Source organism: Stegodyphus dumicola, chromosome 1 (genome assembly GCF_044657685.1).
Source record: "Stegodyphus dumicola isolate Sdum_Otavi_A_Nest chromosome 1, ASM4465768v1".
In the NCBI taxonomy this organism is placed as follows: domain Eukaryota; kingdom Metazoa; phylum Arthropoda; class Arachnida; order Araneae; family Eresidae; genus Stegodyphus; species Stegodyphus dumicola.
Window position 1 is genome coordinate 77,713,019 of NC_140768.1, and position 27,915 is coordinate 77,740,933.

Here is a 27,915-nt window from a genome sequence, read left to right on the forward strand (position 1 = left end):
ATGTTTTTCTAGAACTATAAATGTTTACAGTTTAACTATAAATGTTTACAGTTTTATGTATATATAAAACTATAAATATTTGTTTTTGTTAAAGCGTAAAATAAAAATGTATAGCTTTTGCATGAAAGAAAAAGCGGAGAAAAATAGACATATTGATGTGCACTTCTGCCATATATGTAAATAATATTTAACATAATATAATTACGTAGTTTATTTTCCTGTCTTTTGTAAGAACGTATCAAATATTGAATGTTTTGATTTGTTTAACTAAAATAACCGTAGCTGCGAAATTCTGTGTCGACCTTATTACCGCTTTTGACTTTCATGTTTTGTTGACAAATATTTATTCACCATGTGGTATGAAATATTGCCTACACTTGGTATATTTAGTACATTTTTAATTCTCCCATGTTTCACTCCATGGGTGGTTCATGTCTTATATCGTGGCGTTGTAAGTATATTACGTATTTTATCCAATAAGCAAACAGTGTGACCATAATACCTCATCCTTTTAAAATAAAAATAAAATAAAATAATAATAATAAATATGTCTGAAATGGGCAGACCCTTTCAGTTTCCTACACCAGTAGTAAAAAAAGAAGCTAAGAATTCTTTATTTGATGGATCCCACTTTTCATAAGTTACTCTCAGAATTGAATAAAATCTTATTTGAAATACGAAACGGAAACATATGTCTGAAATGGGCAGACCCTTTCAGTTTCGTACACCAATAATAAAGAAAGAAGCTAAGAATTCTTTATTTGATGGATCTCACTTTTCATAAAGTTGCTCTCAGAATTGAATAAAATCTTATTTGAAATACGAAACGGAAACTTAAATCTGCCTTGTTAGCTTGATTAAATGTGCAAAAGTGCCCACGAGATATGTTGATCGAATTTTGGGTTTCAGGTCTTAAAATTGTTCTGAAGTAACATTTTGTCTTCCTCAATTACTTTTTTTTATCTCCCTTTTTAGTTTGTATAAACATTTCAATATGTTTCTCTTTAAGTACATAGTTTTAGAGGAGGTCCGTCATTGTGATGGACAATTCCAAAGCCATAGTCCCCATCTCTCTCAGGTTTTCGTTATATCTCCTGGCCTCTTGGTAGATCACCAAATCTCACTTTTTAATTTTTTGCCTTAAGTGTTTCTCAACAAAGTAAACCCTAAAGATAATTTATGCTTGTTCATTTTAAAAAGTAGTTTTTAATGTTTAGTGTTATTTAAAATGTCTTATAGCCACTATCTGTTCTCTATATTCTGAGATACTTTAGATTGTAAATTGATGTGACACCAAGCCTATGTACGAGGCTCTACCTTAACGGAAGATAACACTTTATGAATTGTTGAGATGTACGAGTATGTTAGGTCACAAAATACCCGATGTAACTTCTAAAATGTCCAATGGACTATAAATAGTCTTGACTGTCTGTAAGAATAAATTCAGATTTACCTGACAGTGAATAAAACGATGAGCTGTCAAGCTAGTAGACATGTGATATTGGGTTACAGTATTATTAAACACAAGTATGCAAGAAAGAGGATCAGATATTGCTACCTATCTTAGTAACCATGCGCCCAGGAGCATTTAACATTAAGTGGGTTATTTAAATCACAATCCTAGGAACAGATACAATCATTCTTAATTAGCAATTGGTTAAGGAATGATAAAACATTTAACAATAATAATAAACATTAAGTTTTATTATTCCTTAATTGTTAATTAAAAATTTGATAACAATTAATAATTAACAGTTTGAATACTGTTCAGTTCCTTATAGATATGATGAATTTTTGCATAATATAGTGTATTACAAATTTGCCATAATAATAATTTGACTAAATGTGATGAATTGCAAATTGATCTTGTGAACTTAAAACAGCACTGATGCATTGAGATAATGGCAGTTGTTGAGCCAGAGTGAACATATTTTCTTTCAGGACAAATAATATGCGCATGTGTAAAGGTATTATGCGCATGCACAGAAAGTTTGTAGCTTTGAGGTCCGGATTATATATCATTCCGGATTCTGGACGTCCAGATTAAAGACTTTTGACTGTAGTTTGAATTTTGATTTTTTACATACACACACACATATGTGTATATACATTTATGTATGTGACATATATAAATTTTTTGGTACTTCCTTAGTATACCTGCCCCCAAATTTAATCGTTTATCAACTGAGATGTAACATATAGCGAAGTATAAGAACACTTGGCGAGATATCTCAGTTGATTTGTGATTTAATCTTAGGAGCCACTATAATAAGGAAGTATCTATTTTTTATCTTACTTATTTATGTACGCACTTCGTATTTTACACAGTTTTATGAATATGAAATTGTGAACAGAGTTTTTTTGTGTACATGCAAGTTTTTTATTAGATTTTTTGTTATAAAACTCACAGAAGGAAATATAATTGAAAGTGAATTTTTAATTATGCAGCCCCATAGGCGTACATCCCAAGAGCCAGAAGACAGAAGATTAACAACGAGAGATGAGCGATTAAGTGGCTATTATCTGAAAATGCAGGTATGTTATTTACCTCTGTTATATTATTTATGTAGTGGTAATTTTTGAAACTTTCTTTTTCTGTATATATTCCTTACAAAGTAGTTTTTCCTAAGAAATGTGAAAAGGATTATCATTTTCAAATAAACTAGGACATTGATTTTATAAATATAAATAAAACTGATCATGTGTAGTTTTCCTTTCAGTTTTGAATTATGAAAATACACTCAATAAAAAATGTGTGTAACACCTCCATTTATCGAATTTTTAATAATAGGATTTTAGGGTTTTCCGGATTTCAGAACAGAAAAGATAAATCATATAAAGAACATTAATAAAGCATATTTCATTTTTATTACATTTTTCTGATAGAGGTTTCTTTTAAAACTTTAAGAGTGCTTCAGAGTAAATTTTTTTGCAAATTGTATAGAATCATAATCTCTTACTTTGTGATGCAACTCTGTTGTAAAAATTATAGGTATTTTTCACCATGCTCCAAACCTTCATTAAATTTTTCAGGATGGGCGTCCCATATACGCATTCCCTAAGAACGTCTCTTACAGCTGGGCGTCCCATCCACGCATCGCTAGAGACTGCATTCAGAGGACGGGTGATGCGTACATGCATTTTAAGCTGGAATGTTTTTCTGGCGGCCACTAGATGGCATTCTATGTCCATTACTTTTGAAATGAACACAGTTTTAGATTCCTACCTTGAGTTTGATATATTCTGCCTGATTTTGGTATTTTACTAGTAATAATCTAATCTGATACCAAAAATTATGAGGCTAGAAGTGAAACATTTTTTTCCGATTTTTTTTTTATAAAATTAGGCTTAGCGGCTTAGCGATGCAAAACCTCCATCCTGTACAATGACTGCCTTTGATTCCCTTCCGTCCCGCACAAGCGTCTTGAACAAAGATGTGCCGTCACGAAAAGGTAAAAAAGAATGGTACTTTTCCATTTCGCCAGTGCTAATTTTGCCATGTAGACTTTATTGGTGACAACACACAGTATACACACAAAAAATTGATAACAAATGTTAGTTTTAAGAATTTTTTACTTTGGAGGCATAGACATATTGATATCATTAAAATTTTTTTAAATATTTCTTTCTTTTCTCTTCTCCACATTCCACGAGAACCTTTCAGATGATGACTTGCCTTTCCTCTGTGTTTTAGTCATTTAAGGGTGTGACATAGTATATTTAAGGGTGTCCCTTGGATTATCGCTAAGCTGTTGTTTCATTTGTTGCCAAGTTGTTCTTTAATTTATGGTAACCTAAGTAGTTGAATGTTCTGAAAACCCTATTATGATGTAATTGGTTGCGTCATTGCTGTGAATTTGAAGGATGGGAAAAGATTTGAAGGGCTTGTTTGTGTGTTGGATGTTGGTTGGTTATTTTGTGGTTTACATGATAAAATAGCTGAATGCGGTAAGATTAATTTGAAGTTTCTGTATGATTTGGAACGAAAGGGAAAAAAACATTAATTAACTGGTGTGTAAATGAAGGTTTACTTAGTAGCCATTATGAAGGTCCCATTTGTATGAAAGAAATGCATATGGATACATTGAAGGATACCTGCACTACGGAAGATATGTTTGACTTTGATCGATGTATACATAGACAAAGGAAGTATACAATGCCAAGTTTGTGCAATTCTGTGATGCTTTTAAGTGAAAATAGGTCATGTACATGAATACTGAGTTTGTGCAATTCTTTGACTTGTTATTTTGGCTTTGTACAGCGCTGATTTTTGGCGGAAAAATCACCACTACACAAAGCCAAAATAACAAGTCAAAGAATTGCACAAACTCAGTGTCCATGTACTGGCAAAAATCACCAGTTTTTATCGAGGGGCACCCGTAAATATATTTTTACGCTGTGGCAGAATTTGGAACTTTCTAGATGTACTTAATATATGTTTGTGCAAGTTAGATGCATATATGATAAGTATTCATATAGCACAACCCAAAATAATTATAATTGGATCATTCTAAATTATAGTTTTTGTTGAATTAAGAAAGAATTAAGTCAAAATATTTTAGAGAGTTTTACAGCATTTTCTATAAAAATGTTTGTACTTTATAATTATCTGCACCCTCCTCCAAAAAATTGGCAACAGATTGATGACTAATTTTTTTGCTAAACTAGTGCTCAAAATGCAACAGTTTTGGTGGTGCTCTAAGAATTTCATAATAGAGCAATGACTCAGTAAAATTTAAAAAGGAAGAAACATTTGTAACAAAACGCCTAACTTTCTGAAGAAATCCTAATGTAATTTCTTTCTAATGTTGTTCTCCCCATATACACAGCAATCTGTTATCACTTAAAAAAACTCAGTTGGACAAATGTTGATCCATAAAATTTGATTATGGCCAAAGTATAATTATGTGATTTCACAGTTCTTTTCAAGGGAAAAAAAGGCACTCAGTTTGGCTATAACGGACACTAATGCACACATGCACTGGAAACGCTACCTGGTTTGCCTTATAAATGCATTTTGGCGATGTTGTGGGTTACCTGTTTAGCAACATAGCACGTTGCTTCATGAATGCTTTTTAGGTGGGGTGCAGATAATCAGAAAGTACCAAAATTTCGTAGTATCAAATATTTATAATTTAAATGTTTCATCTGTAATATTGTTCCACAGTAGTGGAACCATGTGCATAACTACTCATGTTAAGTTTTTTAACATTCATGAGAAAATTTCAACTATAGGACAGAAAATGAAATGAATATAACTTTGTCAAATTTGGTTACATAGCTTCCTTTCCTAAATAAAAATTTGATTTGGTAAATTTTAGCTCTCTTATAACAAAGTAAATTTGATGTATTATATCAGAATAAATTGTCATTTTATATGCTGTTTTCCTTTTCTGTTGCTCTTAATTATTTAATATAGAGTAGGTCTTACATAGCAAAGACAATGTTATTAGTCATGCTGAGTGTCTTATTTGCAAATGTTTGGAAAATTCTCGCTTAACTATGTCTAGAAAAGAACTTTTATGCTTTCTCATAGCATAAAAGTTCAAAATAATGCATTATATTTTAAAACAGTGTGCAATTAAATATTGTCTTCACCTGCAGAAAGACGTTTAAAAAAATTAAATATTGCATTGCATGAACAAGACTTTTGTTTTCTTCCAAGCTTCTTTATATTCTTCTATTCCAGTCAGAAAGTTAATATTTTTTTATGCTGTGAATCTTTTTCAGAGTTATATCCACTTTTATTTGTTTCACTAGAATTTTACAATGGCTGTAGTGTCAATGTACCTTAAGATAGTATGATGGAGAAATTTTCAATCTTAAATTTTATTCCCAGAATGATTTTGTTGTATTGATGTTTTTTCCTTTGTATTTCCAGGGCCTTGATTTCATTCCTGACCCAAAATAAAGTATGCATCAAGCTTGATTTTTTTATGTAGAAAATATGAAAGCTGAAAATTTATGTTATAATGTACTTTGTTACAAAGAAAAAACTGAATAAAATTTAGAAAGTATACTAGTGATTTTTTAATTAGTTTCATTTAATTATTTTTAAACAAAAGTTCATGATATCTACAGAGGGCATTCGCACAATTTTGTAACAATTTTGATTTTCTTCCTGAATTTTAAATATTAGTTTTAAAATATAAACTTGACTGGTATGAAATTAGAGTAAGGTTTAATTATCGTCGGCAAAATTAAAAATATTCTTTTCTTTAAAAGGTGCTGAAAAATAAACAATGAATCAGATTTTTGCACTATCTGAAGAGAAATACTCTTACTCAGTTATTAAAAAAGATGTTATTAGCATAGGTTTAATATTTCTACAAGTAAAATAAGTGGTATAATTAGTATGAAAGGAAAGAAACGTCAAAATTTACATCTGACTGGGAAAAAGGCAAAAAATGCATACCCAACATAGGTAAGTACAGCTCTTATTAAATGCAAAGTCACATCTCTTTAATCTCATCATTTTTAAAGGAAAATCCAGACTCCCAAAAAAGAGCTATTACAAAATCTTTGTAGGAACTGTGAACAAAATTGTAAAATCGGATTTAAAGCTAATCAAAACGGGGGGACATGATGTTCATCACCTAATGGCAAAACATGTTTCTCAGCATAAGACTATGTGCAGATCGCTGCATGAAAATTATTTGGCAGATGAAAAAAAGAAATATATATTTACAAATGATGAGGCTTGGATATACTTATCTGATTGCAATAGAAAAAGTTTGATTTACTACCAAAAAAGAGGAGAAAAAGACTTAATAAGTTGGTTCAGAGAAAATCAAGGAAAGTTTTCCTAAAGGTCTTATGGTTATTACTGGATTCTCTTATAACGGGAAACTTAAAATAAGGAAAGTAGAAAAAATTGTCAAAATTTAATTCGGATTACTGTCAGAACTATTTTTTAACACTTGTTTTAAAAGAAGAAATTCCATCTGTTTATACAGTCAAAAGTCGTTAATTCGGTCACCCATAATCCAGACCTCAAAGCTTCAAACTTTCTGCGCATGTGCGTAAGGCCTTTACAGCTGAGAATATGCTTGTGCACGTGCACAAAATACGTTTACGAGTGCACGTTTAATGTATAACGGACGGTGTAAGCTAAGCTAAAATTATTTAATTATCTATTTCAGTTAATGTTGCAGATTGCGTTGTTCCTTAATCTTCGAATTGGATCCGGCTTATTATTTTTTGCAGACTGTTAGAGCAATTTTATAAAAGTAAGCTTGAACTTTCGATTATGTCAAATAGAATTTCTGATATATATTTATTAATATGTAAATGATCTACAAAACGAAAGTATGTTTCGGAAGTTCATTAAACAAAAGGTGGAATTGCTACAAAAATAGATAAAGGTATATCCTTTGTTTATCTAAACTTTAACATTTGTTTATCGAAACTTTGTTTAACGCCGTGGCGCTGCGCAATGAATTGGAAGTTGATCTGTCAGCACTATCTTTATCTTCAGGACAGATGTTTTTATTTTATTTGGCTTATAATTCCTTATTAAATGTAGTATTTCATCTCGATGTACTCCATCTTTGACAGTATTTAAATCAAATTCCTCGTCATTATAATTCGCTTCCGATAGCGAAGAAAGTAACAGAGGTTATTGAAAACGAAAAAATTTCAATTGACAAATTAGTCGGTATTCTCGACACAGCAATTATAGGACTTAAACAGCGGAACTTTGTAACTGAACAAGAAATTATGTCTGTTTAAAGAATTAAAGAGAATGTATTATCACATAAAAAACGAGGCAATTTAAACAACTTACATTGAAAGAAATGTTTAATAAAATAAATAAATATTAAGCTTTTTTTTTTTTGTAAATTTTGATACCCTTTAGATCATAATTGTTCTTTATTTCATAAATTACGGTTGCATATTTTTAATTTTATAATTTCTGCATGCCATCTTACCAGATTTAAACTGATGATCGATAATCCGGAATCACCGAAGTCCCGACGAGTCCGGATTAACGACTTTTGACCGTATAAACAATCTTCACTGTGTTAAGTTCCATCAGAATACGGCTCTAAGCCATACCTCTAAATCTACTGCTCTATTTTTGGAAAAAAAATGAGAAATGAAACCAGAATTGAAGCTATTTCCTTTAAATGCATTCGACCAAGGTACCCTGATGTGTCTCCTATGGATTATTGTGCAAATGGATTTTTAAAACAAGTTCTTTATAAGTTATTTATAAGCGGCATCCCAAAATATTGGATGGACTCTAGAAGATCGTAAAGGAGGAGTGGAGTGCTTTATAATAATGGTTATTAAACATGTCTCACAATTCACAGCGGTATTCAAAATGTTATTTTGTACATTATCAGGTAATTCAAAATTCATGTTTCTTACCTACATAACAGGAAGGAAATTACAAACAAGTGATAATCAAGTAAGAAATATGAAAGGGAAAGGAAGGTAAAATGAAGAACAATAGAATAAGAGGATTAGATGTATTTATCAAAAAAAAAAAAAAAAATAGCCAAGAAATTCTAGTTATATATAGCCAAAACTGAAACAAATCAAATAACTTCTGCAAGCCCTTTTGCATTAGCAAAACAGTAATATGGGAAACGGAGAACAGTAAGTTAGAACAGTTATTTGATTACTTTTCCTCTCCTTTACACTGTCTTTCTAAAGATCTGAAATCTCAATAGTTAATAAAATGATTTTAAGGTACAAACATGTAAAATACTGTAGTGATAAATCTCTGAAACACTTCTGTAATTAATTTTTTGCTAACATCTCTTAGAATATATATAACAAAAATAAAAATAATTACATGAATAGCTAAATTAACTGAAATCGATAAAAATGACATTTTCAATTATGTGCAATTTTGTGTTCTGGGAAGTAATCAAAATATTTAAAAACAGTTTGCTTAAAATTAAACAGAGCAAATATGTGTCTGATATATGGTATTCATATATTCTTGTAGGGAAGAAACACAAATCCATTCAATAAAATTTCAAATGTAATATGACTTTATTACATATTAGTCCACACTATGTTATTTTCATAATTTATGTTTTCAGTTTCACTTCTGTCCCTCCACCATTCATATTTAAATATGCATAATTGAATACATAGAAGTTTCTACATATATTAATGAATTCAACGTCTGCAAATTAATTTACATAACCTGAAAGTTCAAAATTAGTTGTACCACTGCTGTTTAAATCAAATTAGTACGTACTATAGAGTTGTATACCTCTGAAATTATATGCTTTGCTGATTATTTTTCATTTCGCCTACATTATTGGTGCATAATATTATCATAAAGTGCATATCAACCATTATGCTATAATAAACGTAATAATATTTGTTACAGAAGAAAAAGACAATTTCCCCAGACAGGAAAAAAATTACATTCAGCTTAAATCAATGGAGAAGCTTATGGTATTCTCACGAGAGAGAACTTCAGTGACATCACAGCTAACAGAGAGCAAGAATATACACTGCTCAACATTGAAAATGCAACACCAAGAAAGAGTGGTCAGAAATTTAGGCAAATTGTAAAGTAGACGCACCTCACTGAGTTATGCAAATAATGTGAAATGTGCAGCTCTCCAACGCACCTGAAGTAAGCTATAAGGGAAAGAACCTGCAGAGTGGGCAATATTCGTGTCGTTATTTCTGCCAGAGGAATTATCAAAGAAAGTTGGTTTTTGTTCTGGAGGATACGTGAAATAGGAGAGAATGCCAGGCCGCCATCAACAAAGGCACTTCCAGCAGATAGACGATTTTACGAGGGGTATGGTGATCGGACTGAGAAGGGCGGGTTGGTCCTTACATCAAATCGCAGCTGATACCTACATGGATGCAAGCACGGTGCATCGGCTATGGCGAACATGGTTGAAAAAAGAAAATGTGGGAAGAAGGAGGGGTGCAGGTGCAGCCAGAGTGATGTCAGCACGCATGGATAGACGCATCCGCCGACAAGCTGTGGTGGTCCCGCAAGTCACTTGTACCACGATTCTGCAGCATGTGCAAGATACCCTAGATCTTCTTGTGTCGACCAGAACCATTTCTCGTCGATTCGTTGAACGTAGCCTGCACTCATGGCATCTGTTAAGAAGACTGTCATTGACCACACAGCATAGACGCTACTGCCATTGACCACACAGCATGTTTAGAATGGTGCCAGACTGAAGCAATGTGGATGACAGAATGGCAAAACGTCATGTTCTCAGATGAGTCACGCTTCTGTTTTTCCAGTGACAGTCGCTGCATATGTGTGTGGCGTCGATGTGGAGGCAGATCTAATCTGGCAGTAACTGTGGAAAGCCCCACCGTGCTACAACGTGGCATAATGGTTTGGGGCACTATTGCCTACAATTCCAGGTCACCTCTAGTTCCTATTCAGCGCACTATGATGGCCTAACGATACTTGGATAATGTACTGCGGCCGGTGGCAATCCCCTACCTTCAGGGACTGCCTAATGCAATTTTTCAGCAGGATAATGCTCGACCACACAGTGCTCGCATCTGTCAACATGCTTTGCAAGTTATACAGATGCTTCCCTGGCCACCATACTCTCCTGACCTGTCACCAATCGAACATGTGTGGGATGTGATTGGATGCCGTTTGCAGACTTTGCCCCTGCCTCGCTCAGAAGAAGAACTGTGGCAAATGGTTGAAAGGGAATGGAGAGCCATCCCTCAGGACACCATCTGCACTCTTATTGACTCTATGCCTAGACGTGTTTCTTCATGCATCGCTGTCCGCAGTGGTGCTCTGTATTCTGACTAATCATTTTGAAATAAAGATCACTTATTGCTGCCTCTGTCTTTTCGCCAAATTTCATCACTTTCTGACCACTCCTTTTTGGTGTTGCATTTTCAATGTAGAGCAGTATGTTTTCATTTGTTTACTTAAGTGAGCTAACCTGTTCTTCTACAGACCTTGGGAAAGATAACTTCATCACAATAACAATCTGCAGCAAGTAAACCTTTATTGAAAATGTGGAGTTCTGTTTGCCCAAGATAAAAGGAAAGGAGAAGTCTCTTTTCCTTATGTTAGTGAGATGAAAGCTTGTTCTTACCTTTCTCCTTATCAACTGGCACTGAGAATCGTTTGCCAGACTGAAACGACTCTTGTTAGTAAATGTGTGACTCCATAAATGAGGTGTCCAATCTTTGTTTTTCTACACCACTGTAAATGGTGACACAGATAGGCTGCTATTATTGGCACTTTCACCATCCACCAAACTCGAGTATATGCTTGCCAAACTGTGTTCCACTTTCATAGGAGATAATGCATCAAGTGTACATTCTATAAGTGAATTTCATGTACAAATTCCAAACATAAATGATTCCATGGTTATCATGTTTTCCAATCAGTGTCAAATCCTTGCTTCTCTCCATCCCTGTAATTCAGTCTCAAATGATTTTGGAAAAAAACTAAAAATCACATCCAGATTTATTTCCAATGTCTACGAAGCCTTTCATTTCATCCACAATTTTAGTGTTTATAGCCAACAGACAAGTTCATAAAGAGCAAAGTCTCACTATTGGAGCATGAACGTCATCTATCTCAGTTGAACTTTATATGCAACATGTGGAAAACTTTGTCTTGATTGTACAACACTCAACCCATCCCAAATTTCTAGAAGAGGTATGTTGATATTTTTATCTGATGAAAATATTCAGAAGTTGAACTTAAAACTGTGCTTTCATTTATTTCAGAAAACTTTTCCAACCTACAATTCATAATTAGTTAATAGCATTCAGTTTCTTAATCTGTTCATTTTTTAGAAATGGTTATATTCTTCAGACTACTAGCTATCACAAACCAGCTGGCAACCCAGCAATAATCCTATATGACTGTATTATTTTACTGCATAAAATAGCTCTCTTTTAATTTTAAGACATGCGAAAGATTTCTGTTCTGTGCTTGAATTTGATGAAAATGAATACAAATATGCATATTACAAATCGCAGAAATCATGGATACCTTTCTGATTTTGTGAAAATTTTGCCAAGAAAATCAATAGACTAGCTTTTGCAGTTATTTCTCAAAAAGTAAAGTAGTTATTGATGCAAGAATCAAATGAAAGTAAATTTATTGGAACATACTATCTTTTGCAGTTATTTTTCAAAAAGTAAAGTAGTTATTGATGCAAGAATCAAATGAAAGTAAATTTATTGGAATATTCTTTTACTATTTGATCTCCCAAGCATCAATTCTGTTTTCAAAAGATTTGATTATAAACTTGCAATTACCCCAGTTACATCAGCAAATTATTACAAAAAGATAAAAATTACCATGGTAGATAATTCAGATGTAAATACTATCCTGATCAACAAAGATAGAAACATAGAAACTCAGTACATCAGTTCAATGTCTAGAAAACTATCAATAAGAATAGCTACGCATAAAAAAGTTATCTATAAATTCTCTGTCAACTTCTCCATTATGGAAAATATCAAATCATTAGTTACTTACAAGCATCCACTTCAATAACTGAATGGGACAGTTATCAGCAAACCCCAGCACCCTTACACAAGTGCTTGAAATTGCCAGAAAACCACCATGTTGCAACAGAGACCTTACATTCAACCTTCCACATATTATGATGTTCATTGAGTACAGCAGTCCTGCAGAAAGCTATAAAAGAAGAAAAACTAAACCAACCCATTCATTCTAGCTCTAGCTAAAAAGCAGACAGATTATCTGCAAAAGCTCTTTTAGGTTTCATTAAATGTAGTTTCAGCATGTAAGCCTAAAATAATTTATATTGTTTTAACTTCATTTAACTATACATGTTAATTTATTCTTCAACATAACAGACTGGCAATTTTTCTTTAATGTTAAAGACTGATTATTAGTGCAAATTTCTTAGATGCTATTTAAACTGCTTGTGTTTCTTTGTATCAAATATGGAACAAAAATATAAACATAGAAACTAATTCTTTTATTTTTGTATCATTATCAAAGTTCCATACCTATATACATTCTCTAATTACAATAAAGGACTTTATTACAATTTTGAATATGAAATGTTTTTACAGTACAGGAAAGCTTAGCAAAAATCAACTGTATTATTGCACACTATGATAGAAAATATTAAGTAATCAATTTTAAAACTGACTTATGCAATTTTATTTAGAGAGCTCAAGCATAGTGCTCAGTATGACCTCTTTATATAAAACAGCTTTATAATTATCTTTTTATTTTTTCAATACTTATCAGATGGCACATTTTAATAGCAATATTAATAGGTAATACACTCTTTGGTTATTGAAAACAAGTGCAAAATCTACTTGCACTTAATTGAAGTTTAATGGAAATCTTGCTGTAACTGTGGTTTATAGCATAAGGATCAAGCTCATTTTATGTGCATTTTAATTTCATAAGGCAACAATATTCTTTTTTACACTTATGTACAAGACTGTATTAAGAAAGAGTAATACGTTTTCATACTAAAATAAGTACTTGAACAAATCATGTAATACATTTCTTAGCTATAGAATTTAAAATATGTATAAAAGATTTGAATACAAACAGAAGGATGTTCAGATGAATGATATCCAGAATAATGAAGTTAAATTATAGAAAATATTTTGTCATATATATTTCTGGTTTGGGCCATTACAGTTTTTTTTTTTTTTTTTTTTTTTTTTTCAATGCACCAACTGGTACTTACTTATGTGAACTAATCAGCTGGAATTCATGGCTGTATACAAGCTAAATAATCATGCAGTTTATGTCTATCACTGATAATAAAATGGAATTACACAAAACCATCCATTTCTAGGATTTAAACTTTGATCATCAGAATGTCTACCATTAGATATTTCTTGAGAGTTTATATGAAATATACTGCCAATCAAATCAGCAACTTTCAGCACCTAAATGCCAATTTAATAAGCATTATGGTTAAAACTACACCAATAAACGTTGAAACCATTTTCTCTACATCTGGTGTGTCATCAAATGATGCCTGCATTGAAATTTATTTAATGAAGCGGAGGAAAAATTTGACACTTTTTCTTTTACTGTGGGCTACACCAGAAATGTCTATATGAAATAATTTTAAAAATATAATTTCATTATTCTGGGTATATTTCATTTGATCACTTTGTACAAATATATTAATATGCTTTATGTTTATTTTGAGAACACATATCTAAGTACAAACGAGCAATAAAGATTAAAAATTCGTAACAAGAAGAAAACATTTTTAAGGATCATATACATTCTGCCAAATGATGAAAAATAATATATATACCAAACACTAGCATTTTTTTATAACTTCTAAATGTGAAAATAAACATGTCAGACAAGCTCAGCCTAAAATATTTAAAAAGGAAAATTACATTCGAAGTTAAATATTTATTTTTTTACATAGCATCATCAAAAAATTTTTTTTGCCAAATTTGTAAAAATAATAAATATAAAATAGCACTAGAATACCAAAAATTACACAATCAAAATTTGTAAATTACAACATACTTAATTTTCCACTGCAAAATTCAAGTACTCATACAGTAAATGCCATTAGTTTACAACCAGATAATTTAAGCAGTTTATACAAGCGAAAATATATTTTATACGAACTATAATTTCACAATTTAATGTATATATACCTATACATGAAGGCCTATTTGCCATTGCAAAAGAAGTAAAACTTCAAGCACGAAGATTGACAATATACCCAGAAATAACCCACCCATAAAATAACAGATAAAGTTTAAAAGAAAATATCTATTATGAAATATGTTTTGAAGCTATTTGTTCAAATATATTCCATTTAAAAATTGATTTTCAAATTGCAGCTAGAAAACACTTAAATATATTTATATGCTTTAGCTAAATAAGAATGTTAATTGCTATGGTATGTGCATAAATTTCTAAAAATATGTTTATTATTTTATTTTTTTCAAACACTTCCCCTCTCATTTACCACTAGAATATTATATGGGAATTTTATTATAATTTATAAGAAAGTTGGTATTTGCTGTTACAGAATAAAATCAGCTCTGGGTAAATATTTCTGTCTACTTGTTCTTTGGTTACTGCTGTTGACAACCGTGGAAAAAAAGGGGAACAATGTTGCTTATATTTACTCTGAAAGTTATAATTCAATATTAGGCATTAAAATAGTGTCTTATGTCACTTTTCCTGACTACAATTTAATAACAATGTCTTAAAAGGTAAAATAATTGTTTTTCTAAATTTGCTATAACAATGAACATTATTATACTTTAATAAAAGAGCTCTATTTTAATCAGGAATACTTCATCACGATTAATTTCCTATGAATTCAAACAACTATTTTGATTTTTAAATTACACATTTAAATTTGAAAAAAAAAAAAAAAAAAAAAGGCAATACCATAGTTAATATGCATTTTAAAATTTTATAAGAATATATTGAAAATCTTGACAAGTACATTTTTTTCAGTTGTGTTCATTAAAAAGATGTTACATACATTTTCATTTATAAATGCCTCTTCTAAAATTATTCAATACATTAGGTCCTACATAATTTACATGATTTATATATAATTTATTATTTATTTATTTATTTGGTGTGTATATGCATGTGCTCCATTCCTTCTTGCCAAATATCACTGACACAACCCCCACACCAAGGGAAAAAAATTCTTTTATTTAAATAACTCATTTCAAATAATATGCCATATCCAAAACTGAAAATATTTTATTTTAGCATATTATAAACAAAACTATAAATTTAAGATTTATTATATTTGCTAAATATATATTTACGTACTTACACGATATTGTTTAAAATTAACAAAATATTTTAATTACTTCACTTCTGCTAGTTATAGTGTGGACATATTAATCTAAGATAATCTCTACTGAAATTATTAAGGGGATATTTCACTCAACTGAAAACCTCTGATATGTAAAATTTTAAGCAACCAAGGAAGCAGTTAAATAATAATCATTAAAAGCTGGTTTTTTTAGTTAATATAAATATTAAAATAAGTCTGATGTTATATGAAAAGCTAAATAAATGAAATTCTAAGGAGCATGAAGTGTTTATCAGCTTTACCTATAATTTAGTTTTGAGATAAACTTTTCAATTGTCATAGAAAAATTGATTCAAATCTGCATATAATTTCACAAGTGAGACTTCTTTGAAGACAAGTGAGACTTCTGTAGCATTTATCGCGAAAGTACTCACATATAAACATTGCAGTTTAAACAGCATTCTCAGTCATCTCAGAGATCAGCAAAAACTTGGTCATTTAATTTAATTTACAGTTGTTGTTTAATCTGACTAATGCATAAGCTAAATTTTTTCTGTAGTAACAATTTCTCACTGCAAAGAAACATTTCAAGGGATTACTGATATGTTTAATAAACATCACATGAGAAATATTTTTTCTTTTTCAAACTGAATTACATTTAAACTCACTTAAAACACTTCCCAAAAGGATTTCGTTAAACAAAATTAAAATAGTAATTTAATAGATCATAAAATGTACATTATAAGCTTAGATTTTGCAAGCAAGGGAATTTATAAGAAGTACATAATACACTTTCATTTTCGAAAAATACATAAAAATATTGAATATTAGTAATTCCAAAAATGCATAATATTGAAAATATAATAAAATCATTTCCAAAGAACATTTTGAGAAATTCAGGATGTAAAATTTCAAACAAGGAAGAAAACCTACTAAACTAATATATGGACAAACCTAAACATTTTTTTGCATAATTTTTTTATGCACATGAGAATGTTTCAACTATGTATTTATAAAAGTCACCTTGGGAAAATTTATTTTAATTTTAAATACACATGAAATACATTTATAAGGGTGTTTAAAATATACAATTAAAAACATTCCAATAATGTATTTATTTATCTCAAACCAATAAGAATAAATTCTGCATTTACATGGATACTCAGTTATTTAAAATCATATGGAATTCATTTATATGATTTAGTATGTTTCCCTTTGCAAAATTTGGCACATCTATGCTTTTTTTTTAAAAAAAAAAAAAAAAGAAAAGAAAAGAAAAGAAAGAAAATATTCTACAAAGTTTCACTATTACACATATACAGGAAGTTATTGTAAAATTAAATATGCAAGACTTAACTAGAATGGAAGCAAAAAAATATTAATGGAATTTTTTCTCTTAAAAGTTAAATCTAGTCAACATCATGTACTTTAACCTCCAAATATTATATATACATAGAGATTTTGTTACACAAAATTTATTGTTGGATTCAGATAGAGTATCTAATAGCAATTATACCTTTCAATCAAATGTGAAAAAGCTTCATACTTGCATTCAACAGCTTTAACATTCATAGACTTGTTTTTGAAGATGAATTAGAATTAGGTTGAAGATGAATTGGATCTGATGATTCTTCATTGAAGGCATTTGGAGAATTCTCAATGCTAGTACAGTGCTAGAAGACTACAAGTGCTAAAGGACAATCTACTATGAAAGAAAAGAATTTCTATTGTGTTAATTTTTGCTTATGAAAACAGTTCCAAAGATATGAGATTTCTGTTTTGAATGTCTTAAGGTTAAAAAACCTGTTTGATTAACAATCTGTAATATCGCTGTCATATATGCAATTGTCAAGTGACAGCCCTAGCTTTCTGAGTAACTATTATTAAATAAATGAAGATGACCTACTACTCAAGATGTACAGGATTCAAATCTTCAAGTGTTGCAAGTTTGTATATATGCCCCTTTTGAGACCTATATCCAGGGGATGCATGATTAAAGTGGTGTCATCAGTAGGTGACTTGGATCAAAGCATAGTTATCTGATGGTCTCTTCATAGATAAATTAAAATTTGCCTGATTGCTTAAAATTTGCCTGATTGGATGATGTTATGGTCTAGACAAACAAAAAGCACACAGCCAATACCAATAGTGTTACGGAACACCACACTTGATTTTTGTTCGGTGTTTGTACGAGCTGACTTCATTCTTTGGCCTTCACATATTTACAAGTGGAACTATGAATGGAAAATACATCAGCAATAAGTTTTAAACTATACATGAAAATTTATGTTGTAGTGATTGGTTCATATTTTCCTCAGATAAACGATAATGCTCATCCACATTTGCAAAGTGCAGCTCATTTATGAAAAATGCTGTAGTATGGTGACTGCAAAGCTAGATGCCATATCAGTGGGCTTGATTTAGAATTCAGAAAAAGCATAAATGTTTGTGAATGTGAAATATCATTGTAGCACTTAACATCTGTTGAGCCAAATGTACCATTGAGAGAATAGGAATAATGAATGAAGAGTAATTATATTTTGTTTCCTAGAGCTTCTTGATCAAAAATAGAATGATTATTGAGTAAAATTACATCAATAGGTATAGTTACAGAAGTCAATAACAAAAGCTTCTAAGCCCACCTATTATTAGTTCATTCTGAAAACTGTATGCCTGGATATAAGAATAAATATACCAAGCAAAAAGCATGTAAAGGAACAGCTTGAATAGATGTAGTTGCTTCTACTGCACTCGATCATTTGATTGAAGAGGTGATCTATCAAAGTTAGATGGAGTTATATTTCACTTTAATGTTGAATTGCTCTCTTTTTTTTTTCCATGCACTGGAAGTTAAATAAATATTTAAGGATTGAAAAAACTATCTATATTTAGATATGTGTTTCTATTTTATCACAGCAGTTAATGAATAATTACAACAATTAAATATTTCCTTGTGAAATTTTTCAATCCAGGAACAACTTAATTCGATCCAATTTATTTTTCCATACTTAACTTGTACATTAAATTGTTTTAATATTTATATTAGCACTACTGTTTCTGAATAACGTTCAGTCACTCTAAATGTTTCAAATGAAAAAATAATGAAATTATAATATAGTATAACCTAAATATCTGGGATAATTTTAATCAGTATTAACCCACGAGCATGTGCACTGGGTCCAATGGACTTGAGTGATTCAACAAACCTTTCTCAAAGCACGCATATTTCACGCAAGTTATTCAGGTCCAATGTAGTCATGTCTGAGATCGACAACTTTATGATACTGAAGTTTTTTCGCTGGGGCTTAAATTCGGAGTCTTGATGTTGATTGAATTGGGTCTTTTAGACACAGCACACATACTTGTATTACTATTACATAGTTGATTTGTGATAGCATAAAAAGCGGCAAACATGTCCCACAATTTATCTTACAACAAAGAAATGTTGCAAAAGTTATTAGATGTAGCAACTGATCAAGAATGTATTAAAGAAAATGAGGAAGGAAGTGATCATGAATTATTAGTTAACAATGATACTGATTCAGAAATTGATATGACATAAACTGCTTTATTGGGAAAAAAATATCAGAAACAAGGAAGAAAAAAAGACGCAGTGTTTGTCCAATGAAAAAACAGAGGAAAAAGATAATGTGCTATGTCGAATGTGAAAAATACTTGTATTTGGAACACACGACAATACTTTGCTTAATGTGCTGCTAACATCATTTGTTGTATTTTTTCTCCGTGTCTATACTGCTAATAATGAATCAATACAGAGTAAAGGTATACTATTTTTTTTCCTAATGCTAATATATAATATGATTTTCTATTCCTTTAAAAAATTTTTAGAGAAATTAAAAATTTTAATGTGCATACTTTTAAAGTTTGATCACAAAATTTATTATTGGCATAGATGTAACGCTTTTTCTGAAGATTCACAACATTTCTTCAAAAAATACGAAACGGGTCTTTTGGATCCAGTGTGCGCGCTCGTGTAACTTATATGAGCACACGTGTGCTCCCGGGTTAAGAAACAATTAGGATAAATGTAACTAAATGATATAAAACAGTATTTGAGATATATTAAAACTTTTTACATGAAAAATATTTAATACTTTTCAAGAATATACATAATAAAAATATATAGTAAAAAATTTGAAGGAAGTATGTTCAACAATAGCCACACATCACTTTATCAATAATATCTGGAAACATATACGTGTTTTATTACAAAAAGAAAAATTCAGCGGTTTTTCTTTTTACGTGGTTTTGTAGCTTCTGTTGAAGTTCCAGAAGCCTCTCCTATCACAATTTGTCCTTCTTGAATTTCTTGAGATGATACATTAGGCACATCTTGGAGTTTATCCTTTGCATCAAAATAAAACATCAGATCTCGTACTTGTTCTTGCAAATCAAGAATTTCCTGAAAAATAAGAAAAGTACATGGATTAAATATCCATAATTTTTAAAAAGAATTTAAATAAAAAGAAAGCTCTACTCCTTTTTCATCAAATTATCTGATATAAAATTCTGAATATGTAGATAAAATATTCAATAAAATTATTAAGAAATGTTTGATATTCAATTATGCAGAGATAGACAAATTCTGAAATATAAAAAAGTGCATTATAAGAAGTTTCACAAAGCTTATGTTCATCATTTTATAATAAAATGTATTAGCCAGCACTTTCTGACCTTTTCTGTCATAAGAAAGCTTTAGTATTCACCATTTAGATGATTACAGTAATAATCAAAAGTCACATAATTAGTTCCCAGACCAGTAATGTAAGTCAAGACAAATATTTCTGTAGCTATAACAGGGCTTCTTTTAAGGGGAGGTCAGTTTCATAACATGAAGAATACTCACAAATACATAAAAATTTAGTTTTTATCATAAAATCAAATGATCTTATTAAAATGACTGGATTTTGAAAAAAAAAAAAAAACATATATATATTCTGTATTAGACTGACACATATCTGGATTGATACAGACATCATTTTCCCCTTAGAACTACCACTTAAATGGTAGGCATTTTAAAGTTTTCTTTTGTGGTTATATTGAATGTTTTTCCCTTTCTACTCATTTTCTGGTTGCTGATATTTGCTATTCATTAGAATTTCTATTTTCAAAGATGTTCATACTAATTTTGATAATATTTAACCTTATGTATAATTCCAATATTGTCACAGTTCTCCCTTTTTTGCTGCATCATTAGGGTCAATTTCCTCTATTTCTTCATTAATACTTTGATTCTACAATTCCAGATCACTGAAGTTACAGCTGTTTTTCTGTATCTAGTATATTAAAAATTCCCTCTAATCATCCCTGAACATCTTAAAAATCTTTTTGTATATGCAACATAAAACCAACGAATTTTGAACTTTTAATATTATTCTTTTTATGCAAAAGTTATAATTTTCAGGAAACACCTCATTGCACACACTACATAACATGGCACAAAATATACAGCATCTTTTTATAAAACAGAATTCAGCGAACTGATACTTAGATAAATATGCAAAGATCTTAAATTTAAAATTATCTCCTTGGTAATATCACAGGTATTCGGTTCGACATGATTTAATGCAAAGGTGATCAAATGAAACATGAGGTAATTATTGGCAGAATTTTGATCTAATTTGTCATATTTATTTTCCATTTCTCCTTGACATAAAAAAAAAAAAAAAAAAAAAAAAAAAAAAATCAAAGTTCTTCCTCTACATTAAATTTGGTTGCTGTTCCCTTAACCTTCAAATTACATAAGTTATCTAGCAAATTTTGGGTATAAAAAGAATGAGAAACAAAGTATAATAATTATTTCAACACACTAAATACACATAACACATTTCCTCATATTTTAACTTTCAAGAGGTTACTTTTTGAAATTTTTAAAACGTTGTGTAATTTTGCACAATAGCCTTCTAAGTGGCATAGCTCAGGAAGATTTGTATTTAAACAGCATTATCTGAATCTGTATAACTGCTTACTTTAGTCTCTGCTTTTATGTACTTCCATTCATTAAGATGACATTTACATCATTAAAGAAAGGAAGAAAGCAAAATATTAAAAATTATAAGCAAATACAAACCAAGTTTTAAAAAAATCTTATGACCAGCTAGAGGCGGTGAGGTCATGCCAATCTGAGGGTTAAAATATTGAATTTAAGATTAAATTATAATTACCCTTTTATATATCCACCTTTTTCATGTGCTAAACACATATTTTGAGCATTACACTTAACAGAGAAACAAAACTAACAGAACTACACTTCTTTTAAATGTTGTGAAATTACATTTGTTATTAATTGATGATATCCAACATTACATGGAATCTCTAGCATCTTGATTCTAATTAGAATTTGATTTTCACCCAGAAAGAATGAAGAAATGACAGATAAGCCTCATAATTTTCAAGGGGTATATTTAATAATTAATTGATTTATTAATTATATAAATGAACTTAAGAACCTTAGAACCATTATAACATCTCATAAGATAACTAGTTAATCTGGAACACTTATTGCTTTAACAAATAAGACATTTTAAGTGTCTGAAACTTTTGTTTATGTTCCCACATAATTAACAGTCACAGACATGTTCTGGGACATGTTTTGATATAGTTTTTATAAGGGAGTCAAAGATACACAACTACGATATGCAGTGGCTATAATTTTAGAAGTAATCAGCTAACCACTCCTTCATTCAAAAAATTATGCTACAGTTAAGAGTACACATTTAATATCATATAACCATTCTCCAACTGGGACAAAATTTACAAAATATTACAAAACAAACAAGTTGTTTAAAAACAAATGTTCAAAATGTAATCACTGCCAAACCGTTAGAGTGACAAAATATTAGAGTTAATGCATGAAAGGCATTAAGAGAACATGCCATATACAAATATTGATTGAAAATTCAGATACAAATATTGCTTAAAAAGTGCAATATAATGATGAACGATGCTGCAAACCACACCATATTATTACTCCCCAAGTCTGATGGAATCTGCTTATGAACACGAGTTATAACAATCAAATGGCTATCATAAATGCTCACTAAGGAAAAAAAAATTAATGTTACTGTAATGCCACACATTTTTTTTTCTTTTAATAAATATACACAATTCAAGTTTGGTAATAAATTTACAATGATATCACATTATATAACATATACCTTATCTTTGGCATCTCTAATTTCCTTCAATGCCTTTTCAGAAATACTTAATTTTTGCTGCCACAGAGTTTGATTCTGCCTAAGGCACTTGTTCATCTATGTATACAAAAAATAACGAACAGTTAGAGCTTAAACCATAAAATGTTTTTACACTGTAGAATGATAGAGTTCAATCTATTATTTATAATTTTCTAAAATAGTAAAATGAGAGACATTTTATGAATCATATCTTTCTAAACAGAACAATGATATAAAGAGAGAGAAACTTGCTAAAAGATAAAAAAGGAAATAATAATATAACAAAGAAAAGTAGTTATTGAAAACAGTACATGCAGATGCTTATCTGAAATGCATGTAGTTATTGATATTCACAAATGCATAAATAAAATAGATACTTCCTGATAATCTGCACTCCCCTACTGAAACGTCACAAGTGTTGGTGATCAATTTTTTACCACACTAAGAAACACAAGACAAAAGCCATTTTCAAAAATGATGGTGAAATAAGAATTGCATAAAACAAGAACCAATTAACAAAATTAAAAATACATTTTCTGAGTACAGTTTTCCCCATATACAATAAATAAACTGCAGAAATTCGTCATAGCATCACAAATAGGCACTGCATACACTGTCATTCTCTGCATGTACACAGCAGTCTATTTTTGCTTTAAAAAAATAAAAAAAATCTGAAAGGTTTTCAGATTTAAAATTACGTCCAAAGGGGCATTTTTTAATGTTTTGTGTGCTACCTTTAGTTGTTAAACATCACATTTTTCGCACTTAAAACTGTAAAATTCAGTTCAACAGCAATATCGGCGGGGGGGGGGGGGGGAAATAAAATAAAAAAAATGAGCATATCTTTAGAATTTCCGATACACATCTCACACGCTGGAGATAAAGTGTTTTTTCGTACGTTCCATTGCTTGCTTTTAAATAATCGAGTCTGGTAAAAAAAAACTCGTTAAAATTTTACAAAATATAAAATGGATAATAAATTCCAAATTTGGGCTTCCAGATAACTATACTCAGGTGGAAACGTATGTTATTAAAAATTGGATGGCTCTAATGACCGTTGTTTTATCCCAATGCGAGAAACATATACACATTTATGCAGATTCTTTATTATTTAATTTTTTTAAATATAATAATACTGGGTGATAATATTTGGTGGCAACAATTTAAAAAGTGAATCGGACATTTATAGTGAACCAACACAAAATGCCTAAATGAAAATAATAGTCCTTAAGTGCAAATTGCCCATTTGGACTTATAAAAAAAAAAAAAAAAAAAAAAAAAAAAAAAAAAAAAAAGAGAGAGAGAGAGAGCACAATTTGGACTGCACAAATTTGGGACTGCACATATTCTTGTTTTCCCATGTATACAGCAATCAGTTTTCACTTGAAGAGCATCAGCTAATTACAGAAATTGGTCACTGGCACACAAATTTTGATCTATAAAATTCAATCGTACATAAAGTGCAGCTTTTGCTATCAGACAAAATGGCATATTTCTGAAGAAATGCAATGCTTTTTTTACCTGCAGGTAAAATCCACAGCCCCATTACGATTAATTAAAAGAAATAAAAATGCACTCAGTTCTGCAAAAATAAATACTAATGACCATCATAAATGCAGCAAAACCAAACAGTAATGACCCCCACTTGTCGACTGCATGTGCAAGCATACCTAAGTTGTCACATAATTACATTTTGGAGATGTCATAGGTTGCCTATTTTGTGGCAACACAGCACACTGCCTCAAATATTTTTCAGGGTGTGAAGGAAAATCAGAAAGTATCATAATATACATAACATTGCCTTTATCTTTCCTGATTTAAACATATATCTATATATCTCTTTATATCATATAAAATAATTTAGGCACATTTGCCTGTGATGTGCAATGTTGGAGACTTATGCATAAATAATATTACAAACAAGAACTATTTGCTGAGAAATATTGAGGTTAATCTTAAAACAAGAATATCCACTCAACCCAATGCTACATGTTGATATCACTTAATCAATGTTTATTTTTTAAGAAATAACTAGATACATTAGGTAAAATACATGATTATGAATTCTTAAACTATACAGCACTGATATAAATGGGTTAAAATCCTAAATTACACAAATTCCTATGTACAATAAACTTGAAGCTGGCATACTAATAATTTGATCTTTTAAATGTATAATTATAAATAAAAAGACCAAAAATAAAAAAAAAGAATGAATATTTCAAAAATAAAAAAAAAAAAAAATAAATAAAAAAAAAAAGAAGAAGAAGAAGAAGTATTCAGAGCTATTTTTATTCAAAATGCTATATTAGTGTACAATTTAAGTTGTACAATTAATTTTACAATTTCAAACACTGAATTTAGGAAAAAAAAAAGAAAAATACCTCTTTTTCATCTTTTAATTCTGCAGTTAACTTATTCAATTTTGCTGATAGCTATTAAAAGGAAAGGAAATTATTAAAAGGAAAGTATATATTGGTGTAAAAAATATAAATGCTTATTTACAATCATAAATTTTTAGACCTCTATACCATGTCACTTTTTAACATCCCATATAATGAAATACATGAAATTTAACAAACTCCAAATCCATTTATATGTGTATAATGTAAAGGAAAATTTATTGATCGAATAAACATATATTTTAAACTGTTTACTGACAAATTTTTAAGAATAATTAAGCCTTTTTACCTCAGCACACTTATTCAATTTCACAGGAATCTTTTAATAAACTGATTAGATATTATTGCTTGTATATATTCGAGCATTAAAAAAAAATAATGTTCTAGTTGATTTTATATTACTATATATTTACTAGTTATTACACTTTTTTTTTTAATTTTGTGTATGTTTCTTATATATTATGGATAAGTGTTATTTGTGGATAGTAATGCTATATTTCTGTATTTAACTGGTTTGTTATTTTGTAATATTTTCAGTTCTGGACACACATCACAGCTCTTATCACAACATTAAAACCAAAGACTTATAACCCATTAAAATCTGCCAGATCTTCAAAACAAATCTGCTTGCCTATTTGATGACATTTAACAGTTTTCATTAAATTTGATGACATTTTCAAACACTCCAGTAATGAAAGTTTTGAGGTATGATTTTCCCTGAAAATTTCAACAGCATATTTCCTTTCACCTTCATCCTGTTGCAAAACCATAAAATACTTGTAATAAGGAACCCCACATTTTGTTTGGAATCAGTTTAGTAAATTTAAATTACCTGGTAGATTATAGTTTTACTGAATTTAAAAAACTTTTAACATTTTTGGCCAATTTTCCAATAAAGCTATATCATAAATTTTCTGCATCATATTGAGACAATTTAGCTTATTTCTTTACTAGATGAAACAGAATGATAAGGAACAGCAACAAGGAACGTTTTTTAATTTTTTGACAAAGAATTTTAAATATTACATACTGATGTCCAAAATTAAATACACTCTTTCTATCACTGATTCAAAATAGCTATTTTCCAAATCTACGAGAAATTAGCTACTTTGATGGAAGTGGAATCCTTATGTGGGAACGCATTATGCCGAGCAGCTACATATAACTGCATGTCTTCGATGCAGCAGTAAAGGGATGAGGTTTTGGGATCTTATGTACGGAGCTGATGAAGAAGACTTTATTTCTGTGCATGATAATATATAGTTGCACAGAGCTAAGCAAGTCGATTATTTTCTATATGAAGAGAGTATTCACTATATGGTGTACTCAGTGAAGTAGCCAGATCTAAAGTCTATAGAATATCTTTAGTATTCTCTAGGAAGAGCTACAGTATAACATCAATACCCTCTCAGGACCCTCCAGGTGTTAAAATCTTCCCTTTTAGAAGAATAGGGTAACAAAAGAGAACTACCGAACAAAACAGAAAACAGGATTTGTTACCAAAAACTTTTATGCAACAAAACTGAAAGGAAATATGACTGATTCTTTGATACTTCAATTGTGAAAACAATGATTATTTACTAAATTTGAAAAATAATGATTCATCCTTTGCATGCAGTAGAAATCACATGCATTACTTAAATATATGTATAAAATATTCAGAAACAGTGCAATTTACATCATACTCTTGGGGAAGTTAGAAACTTTTTAAAGGCAAGACACAATAATCTTAAAATTCATTAAAAATAAAATGCAGATTTAAAACTTGGATTGGTTTTTAACAAACAAAATATATTTCTACATTTTTCAAAGTGTCAATGTGTATTTATTATTCTAATCTATTATTTAAATGGTTAAAAGGAATTCTGTTCACTATAAACACTTGATATGAAGACTGAAAATTCTAAGAAAAAAATATGCTTCAACTCTACTGCTAAATAACTCAGTCATATGAAAACAAGCTTGAAAAGAAACATGCTGCCATATAACACAGATTATTTCAGTTCTCAATATTACTAACTAAATAATAAATAAAATTTCCAAGCATTAAAAAAACATTAAATTAAAAAAAAATTTCATTAAAAAAAAAAAAAAAAAAAAAAAAAAAAAACTAAGGATTTCTACAATATAGTACTCTAATTTTTAAATGAAAATGATATTTAGATTTGTGTTGTAATTTACATCATACTGTATATTTACATTACATCAAATTGATGATATATATTTCATTACATTATGATTAATATATAAGACTTGAAAGAGATTTTCATTGTTTCTTAATTAGCATTTTTTAAATACATAGAGTACAAAATTTAAGTTAATATTTCAGTGATACCAATAAAAGAACTTATGCAATAACTATAACATGTTATCAAAATTAGAATCCAAATTTTTCATTATCTATTCGTATTCACTAAACCTGATACTGTAAATTAGGATTTTTGTAAAGCATTTTATGCATAAGCTTTACAAAAAAATCTAAACAGTCCATTAAAATTAGAATCTGCTTTAAAGTACTTTTTTCATATGTTAAAATATGTTACTTGAATCCTGGTTGTTAATTTTTAGATA

At 29.8% G+C, this 27,915-nt stretch overlaps 2 protein-coding genes across 2 annotated transcripts in view; one reads left to right on the forward strand and one right to left on the reverse strand.

Moving 5' to 3' along the window:
* Positions 1-265: 265 nt before the first annotated feature.
* Positions 266-6,019, forward strand: ND-MWFE (NADH dehydrogenase (ubiquinone) MWFE subunit). Its single transcript, XM_085816551.1, has 3 exons — positions 266-451; positions 2,449-2,535; positions 5,882-6,019. The coding sequence occupies exons 1-3, from the start codon at positions 353-355 to the stop codon at positions 5,909-5,911; spliced, it is 216 nt and encodes a 71-aa protein (XP_085672677.1). The 5' UTR covers positions 266-352; the 3' UTR covers positions 5,912-6,019.
* Positions 6,020-12,917: 6,898 nt separating this feature from the next.
* The window catches only part of LOC118182147 (BRCA1-associated protein), a 97,859-nt gene continuing 82,861 nt past the window's right edge, over positions 12,918-27,915 (reverse strand). The window contains exons 15-17 of the mRNA XM_085816558.1: positions 25,327-25,377; positions 22,925-23,020; positions 12,918-20,169 (exon numbers count right to left, since the gene is read on the reverse strand). Coding sequence (XP_085672684.1) covers positions 19,990-20,169; positions 22,925-23,020; positions 25,327-25,377 — 327 coding nt within the window. The 3' untranslated portion in view covers positions 12,918-19,989. The remainder of the gene's footprint in view (positions 20,170-22,924; positions 23,021-25,326; positions 25,378-27,915) is intronic.